The sequence below is a fragment of the Rhagoletis zephyria genome, unplaced genomic scaffold (genome assembly GCF_001687245.7).
Source record: "Rhagoletis zephyria isolate East Lansing unplaced genomic scaffold, Rhagoletis_zephyria_1.1 Rzeph_scaffold_00107, whole genome shotgun sequence".
NCBI classification, from domain to species: Eukaryota; Metazoa; Arthropoda; class Insecta; order Diptera; family Tephritidae; genus Rhagoletis; species Rhagoletis zephyria.
The window spans coordinates 243,654-253,952 of record NW_016157191.1 but is presented as its reverse complement, the minus strand read 5'-3'; the positions used below and the strand labels follow the sequence as shown (position 1 = coordinate 253,952).

The 10,299-nt window shown below is 37.6% G+C and overlaps 1 protein-coding gene across 1 annotated transcript in view; it reads right to left on the bottom strand.

The window, feature by feature from the left end:
* Positions 1-5,830: 5,830 nt before the first annotated feature.
* Positions 5,831-10,299, bottom strand: part of LOC108377453 (uncharacterized) — a 72,608-nt gene continuing 68,139 nt past the window's right edge. The window contains exon 8 of the mRNA XM_017633721.1: positions 5,831-6,709. Coding sequence (XP_017489210.1) covers positions 5,831-6,709 — 879 coding nt within the window. The remainder of the gene's footprint in view (positions 6,710-10,299) is intronic.

Genomic DNA, 10,299 nt, shown 5'->3' with positions numbered 1-10,299 from the left:
GTCATTAACCTTTCTGCACTCGGTAATGTTATTATATTTACTGTTAGGCCTCTTGAGAATTACAATTATGTAATTGTAATTGAGTTGTGTTTGTGTGCGTGGGTTGTTCACTGATTTCGTTGGGTTGCAGTTGTTGTTTTTCTTTCTTAAATTTTATCATCATTATTACAAATATTTGTTTTTTTTCGTTTAACTCAATTTGCTAACCATGCTTCATTTATTGCTATTGTAATCTGAACTAAATGGCTTTTTGTTGAATGCTAAGTCATTGCGTTTGTTTCTTTTTTTACCTTTTATATATTTATATATTTTTTATGTTGCTTTCTTTTGTCCTTTGACATATTTTTTTGCGCCGCCTAATTAAGTGGGTTACCTGGCCTTTTAACGCACCATTTAGTGGCGTGTTATTTATTTGTAGTTTTTTAGAATTTCTTTGCTTTGCTTCTCTTTTGATTTGATGAGATTAATGGAAAAGAAATTTACCTTTTATTTAACTAATTACAATGCAATTTCTTTTGCGTGCGCGCTTGGCTGAGTTTCCTGTCTTGATTGGTTGGCCGCTTTCAATTTCAAAGTGTACATCTTAGCTTTGACTTTTTTTGGGGTCTTTTAATTTCTTAATATATGACGTTGACTTCAGCGTGGGTCAAAAGGTCTTAACGGTAAAAATATGTACAAAAGCATTCGTTACTATTGGCCTATTTGTTGCCATATATTTGGCAGCGCGTTAAAAGTGATGTGTTTAGAGAGTTTAAGCTTTGTTAAGAGGCGGCTAGCTCTGAATGTCATTCTTCATTGGAATTTTTTATTATAATTAAAGGCAAAATAATTTGCAAAAATGAAAGTATGTTGTGAAGATAAAAGAAAGGTTTAAATGCAGTGATTTTTATTCTAGTTTTTTTCTGCTTCTGATTTTAATAGCTGCGTCTGCTAGTTGTTCCTTTTTTGGGACTATATTTGCGTGCTTGCGCTTTTCATGTTTCATGTTTCATTCTCTTTTTCATTTACTTCTTCATATTTATTTTGATTTTACTCTACCATTTTGTTGTTGTTGTTTTTTGGTGTCTTCTCCCAGCTATAGCCTTTTAGCCTTGTTTCGTGTCGCTTCCAATTTCATGCCTGCCTAAGCTTTCAAGGATAATCGTCTGCGCGACACGCGATACTAAAGCCATTGAAGATACAAACATGCATACTTTGATGTTTAATATTGCCAGAAAAAAAATGTGCTGCTGGATTTACTAGTACTTTGAAAATTTGGCAGTGAAAACTAGACAATAAAACGGTTTTGTTTTACGGCCATTCGCTTTCTCCTAAAGTGTGAAGGGCTTAGTTAACGCTGAACTGTGTAGCGGATTTCGGACTTTGTTGAAAAAATATAGCCCAAGCTATTAAAACTTTTCAACGAAATAAGCATTTAGTTAGTCTTCGATGGTTTAATTAAATAGTTCGAGAAATTTGTTTACGATAGGCTATTCCGATTTGGCCACTGTCTTTCAACTCACCACAGTCTTTCGAAAAGCGAAAGTTTTTCGTACGACAATTGCCAATCCTGGCAACTATGTCGAAAGCTCTTTACTATTTATCTTTCAAAAGACTAATTGCAAAATCTGAGCTTTTAATAATGGGTTTTTAAAAAAAATAAATTAAATAAAAAAATATATATTTTCTTTCTTTTCAAAACAATAGATCCTAATAAATAAAAGAGAATTAAATAAAAAAATAAATAAAAGTATGTTACATAAAAATAAAGCAAAAATTTATAATATCTTATTAAATTTTTTATATGTTTTTAACAGAAAAATCGAAAATTTAAATTAGAAAATCATTTTTTCGAAAAAGAAGAAAGTACCATTTAAAAACTAAATACAATTAAAAAGAAAGAATTTTTGTTTTTAAAACGAAATTTTAAAACTAAAAAAAAATAATAATTAAAAGAAGTAAAAAATTAAAAAAAGGTATAAAATAAGATCTTAAAAATTAAATTAAATAAAATAAATGAAAGAAAATAAAATTAACATAAGAAAAACAAATTAGATTAAAAACGAAGAAATAAATAAATTAAGTTTCTAGAAATTTAATGAAATTAAAAAAATAGTTTTCTTTCCTAATCAATAAAATCTAAAAGTTATAAGCAAATTAAATTAAAACAAGAAAAATAATAAATAAATAAAAAAAAATAAGTCCCTAAAAATTTAATCAAAGAAAACAAATATATGTTTTCCCTTTAAAACGATAATATAAAAATTATAAGGTAATGAAATTAACAAAAGAAAAATAAACAAAATTAAAGAAAGAAGAAATAGGTAAAATAAATTCTAAAAATGAAATTAAATTAAAAAAAATATATATATTTTTTTCTGTTTTGAACAATAAAACTTAGAAACTATAAGAAAATTAAGTTAAAAAATAGCAAAATAATTAAGAGTAGAAAAAAATAAACCGCTAGTAATTAAATAACTATAACAAAAAAAATATATTTTTTTTTACTCTGCTGGCGTTTATACGAATTGTATTGAAAGCTTAAAAGAGCTTTACCCGCGGGCAAGGCAGTGCCCATAATCATTTTAAGGCAATAAAACTTAAGAATTATAAACAAATTAAATTAAAATAGATAAAAAGTAAATTAATGAAAGGAAAAACATTAAATGAAGAAATGAATAGCACGCCTGAGCACAGCTCACTCGACCATTGCGACCGTTGGGCGACACCAGCTACATAAATGATATACAATTAATTTGTCTCAAAATAGATTTTCATCACGAGTGGTGAATGAGAGGACCTTACGAAAGACTTTTTACTATCTGAGCCAGATTTGCCTTGCAAGCTTCTCTCGCGGAATATGGTTTGGTCATGAATGCGGTACAGTGACGCTTGTGAAGCGATGTGTACACGACTGGTTGCGATAAAAGTCCTTTTTTGCTTACATTGGTATATTGTATACAGAATGTAAAATAAGCTTAAAAAGCTTTGCTAATGCACAAAAATATCGCACACAAGCGGGACTTTTCAAAGCTTTCAGTAGATTTTATATGGACTCGCACAAAGCCCTGAAAGATAAGGAAAATTTTAAAAAGCTTCTCCCGCTAGATTTGATTTGTTCGTGCATGGTATTTATACAGATACGCTTGTCAAGTATTTTTAACTTTTTGTACTCTATTTGATTGGACGCGATAAAAGCTCTCTCTGGCCAACACTGGTCTTTGTATACATAATATATATAAAGCTGAAAAGCTCAAGGCGATGCACCTAATACAGAGGAGACTAGAGAGAGCTTTCACTCATACCTACTATTTCACATACATTTGTATGAAAGATAAGGAAAATTGTAAAAAGCATCTTCCGCGCATGCTTGTCAAGCATTTTTAATATTTTTACAACCTACATATATAACTGGACGCGATAAAATCGCTCTCTGATTAACACTGGTTTTTATATATAGAATGTATAAAAAGCTCAAAAAGCTTTGCTCATGAGAAAACTATGACCCAAACCCGATAGAGACGAGAGAAAGCTCTTACTTATATTACTTTAAATACGAAAACTAAGGAAAATTTTAAAAAGCTTCTCCCGCGGGTTAAATTTTGGTCGGGACTATTTTAATCGCTTTTTAGCAGGATTTGACAGAGAGATCTTTTACTATGGCACGATCAGAGAGAGCTTTTACCCTGGTACAATTAGAGAGTGCTTTAACTTTGTGCGCGTCCATGTAAAACTGTAATTAGCAGAGAGTGCTTTTACGCTATGAGCGTTTAGTCTTATCGCTGGCCTCTTTGCGAGTTCCTTATGCAGGCAATATATCCAAAATCGTGGAGAGTGACCAAAGCTGCCTTCGTATCCAAGGCAGGAACGGCCTTACATGTGTCAACTGGGGATTTCATACCAATCACTCTTTTCTGGTTTCTCTAAATCATTTTTGATTAGCATGCCTATTGCAAGCGTAATCGGTAGAGAATCAGCTAACACATAGTTTTATATAACAGTGAGCAGTTCTTCTTACATAAGCAGCACGCTTTTTGGTGCTTTCCACCACTGTAAATAAACTGATTGTCAGAGTAAACCGTGACAGGTTTATTAATCGCGCTCGCTGCCATCCAGAGAAAAGTACCCAGAAGACGGAGCTTTTACAATTCGTAGCATCCCGGTAAAATTTATTCGCATTAATTCATGTGGCTCCCAAACATCGAGCTTCTTTGAGTAGCCTGCTTTCTCTTCACCAACACCAAATAGTGAAAAAAAATCGGCAGGGACATTTAATTTGACCCAATATCTTATCTTCTAATACATTCAGTAGAATCAACCAACAGCCGGATAAATACACACATGTGTAAATACATATTATGAGCTTAGTTGTATTGTTATATTTTATTTCTAGTTTAGTTTCAATTTATTTTTAAGTCTATGATTGTTAAGCTAGCCCTTATTTATATAATATTCAGTGAATTTTCCATAAATTCTAGAAAACTGTTAACATTCATATTTTCACATCGATTTGAGTCAAGTTTAGGGCAACTTAAGCATACTGGTTGTGAATTTGTTTAAAAGCTTCAAAATGTTTTTGTTGTAAAGTATTGTCGAATTACTTAAAAACAACCAAGTACCTTTCAGTCCAAGGTTTTAATTTATCGCTATTAACTTTAGCTACCCTTACCGTAGATTTACTTATAGCCATAGTATTTACTTAAGTCAACTAAGTTACATACGTACTATATACACACGTCTTACGAATATTTCTGCAAATACATATTTACTTATTCTAAACTAGCAGTTACTAGTTTTGGTCTATTTTCACAGATTTTCTAGCATAATTTACATATAAAATTTACTGGAACTGTAGTGGTTTGGGCAACACACGCTTACAACGTACAGTTTAAGGTATTATTTTGCACACTTTTATATGTATGCACATATTACTAGCAGATTTACATACATACATGTGTATTGTGTATATATACAACTTACTCTGTATTTCCCGTCGCGCCAGCAAAATATATCCTTTTAGGCAATTTTTCGTGAGATATTTTAATTTTCCATTTGTTTCCCCACATTTGCTATCTTTACTGCCTTTATTTCCTCTTTAATCCATATTTAGTACAACTGCGGCTATCTGTCATCCGTGTAGCAATTAATGAGCATTAGTGCGCTGGAGCATTAAGTCCACAGGATGGCGCCGCCTGCACATCTCTCACTCACTGGCCACTGCGCCTGCTGTTGTGGCGTAAAATTACTTACGCAAAGTAGGTATTATCACGCGACTGATAGTGCTTATACAAAGCGAAGCATACTCTTACAAACACTTGCGAAATTTACACGGACATACTTACAGCCCAAAAAGTTTTCAAAATTTTCATAGCAGCAACATCACAGGCGCCATGCTGCCGCCCGTCTAAGTACTTCTATACTTGCTTTAACCTTTTCGGTCAGCCTTTTTCCGTCCAGCCATTACAGTCTTGCTGTCACTTTGCGCGCTCTATCTCTCTCCATTGCTGGCGCGTATTTTCATTTTGTGCTTCATTTTTGGCTTGCTGCATTTCCGGCTCAGTCATCACCGTCGCAACGCGCCGCGCTCCCGCCATTGCCGTTGCCGTTACAGTCAACGCGCGCGTTTGTCTCTTCAACTGCTTTTTGCCTACTTCCGATACTCGGCCATTGGCATGGCAACTAGCACGGACATGCTGCGCACAGGCGGACTATGACATGCTACCCGCGTTGTGGTTAAATTGTTGTAGCGTCCACCAACACCACCACCCCCAATACCTCCAGCTGCACAGACAGCGCCTCGCGCACAGTTGCGCGCCATTTGATTGTTTGCTAAAATAACATTCTCCGCGTACTAAATATCCGGTATACTACGTCCGGTTGCCGACGCCGCTGCCGCTGCCGCACCAGTTGACATTTTGACATCATCACCACCCAGCCCACTGATACCGCCGCCAAGCGCTGCTGATTTATTTTTGGCACAGTTGGCATCATGATAGATATGCTCGCACAATTTTGGCTCTGAATTGGAAAATTTGCTGAGCTCATAGGCGTTGAGCGCGCCGCTTGCACCGCCGTTCGCGTCGTGTAGCGCTGCCGCATGGCGTTCATGTTCCGCGAGCGCCAAGTTGAGATTCAGTTCGCTATGTTTGCTAAACGACGTCGTCATTGTCCCTGTATGCGGCGGCAGCGCTTGTTGATGTGGCAACACTTGATGGTGCGCATAGTAGTGATGCGGCGCTGCGTGGGGAAAGCTTTTCGTCAGCGCATGTAAGCTGCCCGAACTGACAGTGCGCTCGAGTATTTCTCCCCAGTACTTTTCGGAGAGACCCTCAATGTCGGGCCGTACGCTGGTGAAAGTTAGCCCACCGCCACCGACGTGGTGGCTGTGTCCATGATGCCCATGACTGCTGTTGCTGCAGCCGCTGTTGGCATTTTTGCGTGCTTGCTGCGCAGCGCTACGGCTGAGGCTGTTGGTGCGTGCTCGCGCGCAGATACCCAACACTGAGCCACCGCGCCCAACTCCACCTCTGCTGCTGCTGCCACCGCCTATACTGGAGCTGTTGCCGCCTTCGCTGCCGTTGTTATCGCCACCAGCGTCGCTGTTATTGCCGCCCTTCGGCGGTCGTCCAGTAGGCGGTTCCGGCGGCAGTGGCAACGTCGTGATTTCGAAATCAGAATTGATGTGACAACAGGGTGATTTGTGTTCGGGCGTGTCCTCGGTGGGAAAGCACTGCAACGATAGTAGAGTGAAATCGATATGTAAATGGTATGAAAATGGTGTAAGCGTATAAAAGCAGTTACAAGTTTTCAGCCAAGTATTTTGTTTGTGTATATAGCAACAGATGTATGTATGTATATATTATGTTGGTTTGCGGGGTTTAACTATGCGAAATGTAAAATGCTAAAATGGGTTGAGTTGAGTATCTTCAAAAACATTCGCATTTGCGAAATTTGTGTTAATTTGTGTATAGCGAATAAAGCGTTACGGAATCATATAATTTGTCCTTTAAAGGGGTGGCTTGCTAGTTTGCGCAAAATATCGGTAGGACGACATGCCCATTTGGCAACCGAGAAGTATGAAAGGAGCCAGGAATGAAAACAAGTTTTTTTCTCTGAAAGAAAATAGTTCAACGACATCTGTGAGTTTGTGTTCATAGTAGTAACACTCGAGCCGTCGAAATATAAAAGGTTTTAGGGTACTCCGAATAGGGTGCCCCGAGGCATATGCGATGCAAAGAAAATGGCATTAACATTTCCCAGGCCAATGCTTAGCACTCTGCAAACCAGCAATCATTCTGGGAAAAATCAATTGAAGTTCCTTCAACACTGATTCTTTATTCTTATTTCAACTTCGTAAGGCCCTTTTCTAGCTAGATATAAAGCCTATAATATATTATCCTCTACTTGACACCCCGTTGTATGAAGTGCCTTAAAGTATGCCTAATATTCGCCTACAAGGGCCAAGATGACGAGGTGGGACCCGCTTTAATGTTAATACCGGAAGTTCTATCTAGCAATGCGGCTAAGATAATCAAAATTAGCATCTCAGGGTTAAGGTACTTACATATAGCGAACTTTAAAAAACAAAATTAGTCCGAAGTCAAGAAGTGACACTCTTCGTGTGCCTTATTCAAAGGTATAATTCTCCATATTCAGGCGCGGGTCGTTTGAGTGTTTTGAGGGACGAGAAGGGTAGCTGAAATATAAGTGGTGTCGAGTTTTTCCATTGAAAACGAGCCGCAGGAGCAACCATAAATACGTGCTCAGTTCTTTGTGGAGGAAGCACGTCCCATTATAACACTCTTCTGATATCTTCCTATCAGGCTAACTAAAAATATTTTTAAAAGATCTGGTTTAACCACACCCACTGGAGATAGGCTGCCGGATTTTATCTACGATATGCTCCAAGGATATCTGAACCAGGTAATTAATTGGTCTATGAACAGTGGACTTTCTGTGAAATATAGTAAAACAAAACCCGTTTTGTACACTTGGAAGTTTTAGATACCCCAAAGGACTATTTTCGAAGATGGAGGCGTTGGCCTATTTTAATCAATAACTTTTTTGGGAGTCTTCATCTGGTGAAATGCAGTGGGAAACACTAAGCTTGATATAGGACAAGGTTTCTCTTACAAGTGCAGTGCACAATCTTAGAGCCACTGGGTGCTTAACAGACACAAGATTTGGGCACTATGCATAATATGTTTTCTTAAAAATTTTAAGGATTCGAATTTTTCGCCTTATAATATGGATAGCTACATGGATGTCCTGGAACTAATAAACTCTTTCTCCACTAGGCGGATAGGTCGAAGCTTGACTGAGGTATCCGAAAATAAGGAAGAAATCAATCGACTGCTCAACTGAGCGACTTTGGCAATGGCACTAACTCTGATAGCCAAGTGGAAATCTTGAAAGGCACCCAGTACTCGATAGTGCGAATAGGGGGAAAAACCAGAACATGTGAAACTGCTAGGTCTTTCTGGCCGAGGGGAGATCGGAGGGCACTTCTTGGATTCACATAGATACAACTCTCAATTAATACTCACTCCGGCGGACTAAATATCACATTAAGTGGCCTGTGGACAACTTGAAAGCTATACATATTAAACCTTTTAGGTATGTTCAATAGGGTCACTCTGTGACGGAGCATATATAACTTACACTTTTTGATGTCCGTCTAAATGATAAATAGCAGGAGCTGCCAAGTAAATTGGTGAGAAGATCCTCTAGTTGCCGCGAATAATAAGAGATTCATTACTCTATCTAGAAAAACCTCTAAACGATATCTGGATCTTAGCCGGGAGGGTCTCAGTCGAATTACGGGCATGACAACCCCGAGAACCCTAGTCAATGGCCACAAGTCCGGGAGCTGAGTGTAAGTTCAACTGGTAGCAGTTTCGGTTTCGATGTCTGACCAGAGAATTAATTCTGATACTACGGGGAATACGAGCCTTCAGAGTTATTATATTTACTCTGGCCTGTTCTTGTGTATGGACTATCGGGGAGTTATACGTGATGGCAGTGGTTTAACACCCAAATTCGGTTAGAACCGGCCTTAGTAGAAAAAATTTCCTGAAGAAGCCAAAGTAGCGGCTGATTGTAAAAATGTATATAATACTGAAATATAGAGCTCCGTTCGGAGAAGTGTAGGCTTTTTTGTAGGGCTTTTCACGCTTTTCTGCCCCTTAAATTTTCTTATGTTTAACTGTTTGAGTTTTTAATTGTCTCAGATATATTTCGGTTACACCGCGGTAACGGTCTTCAAGAAAATTTGATTACCGTTCGGCGCACAGTGTTTCGACTATATGGAGGCAGGTGGGAGAAAAGTCATGGTGAGAGTTGATAAAAAAAGCGCTTGGGCCTAGAGAGGCAAAAGTAAAAGTCATAAATACAAAATTTCACACCATCTAACCAACCGCCCCTCTCCACGAATTGTACATTTCCAAGTAAATATTTTTCGAACAATGGAAAAATCTCGCCAAACATTGGGAGAAAAGCGAATATTTACACCTATGTAATTTTAAAGTATAACCATTGTTTTCTGAGACTGGAAAGCAGAAGAGAGAGAGAGGGAAAAATAAAAAATAAAATTATCCAAAATTCCATAACATTTAATGACTGGACCGACATTTTTTTGTAAGTTTTGGACGTTATTGTGATCCAATCCTCCCGATATTTTATATTTAGAGTTTTCTAATAAAAGAGAGAGTACAAACTAAATTTCATCGAATTCGGATGAAATTTAATGTTTCCGCCCACAAGAGTAGAGGGCGTGGCGATTATTCCGCTCTTATTTCCACCAGCCTCCATACAGTCGCGGCATGGAGTTTTGTATTTTTTTTAGAAAAGTATTTTACCATTGTCAAGTCGATCCTAAAAGAATAATTCGGGTTTATCCACCCAACTTGTTTATGTCGTCCTGCCGCTTCAAACCCGATTCGTCACCACTGGTTCATAGGTTTAATATTTCTCTCCGAGAGAAGATCAAAACATTTTGTACTTTCTGTGCTCACCAAAGTTAAACTATGACAGATCTACCCGGTGCCAGTTGTTTGCATACGAAGAGATTTATCGCGAACCAGTACTGGGTCTAAATGTACTAGAAGCACACCTGTTCAGAAATAGAGATTTTCCCTACAGGGTATTTATCATCTGATTGTATTGGCATTGATGGCCATTGCCTTCGCCACGCTTTGTGAATGACTTAATTAAGCCACGTTAAAACCAAATAAATACTATACTGAATTAATTTCAACAATGCAATCAATGTGTCCGCAAAAGTAAATGAAAGTATTGGTTTGGTGGGGGGGGGGGGGGGGG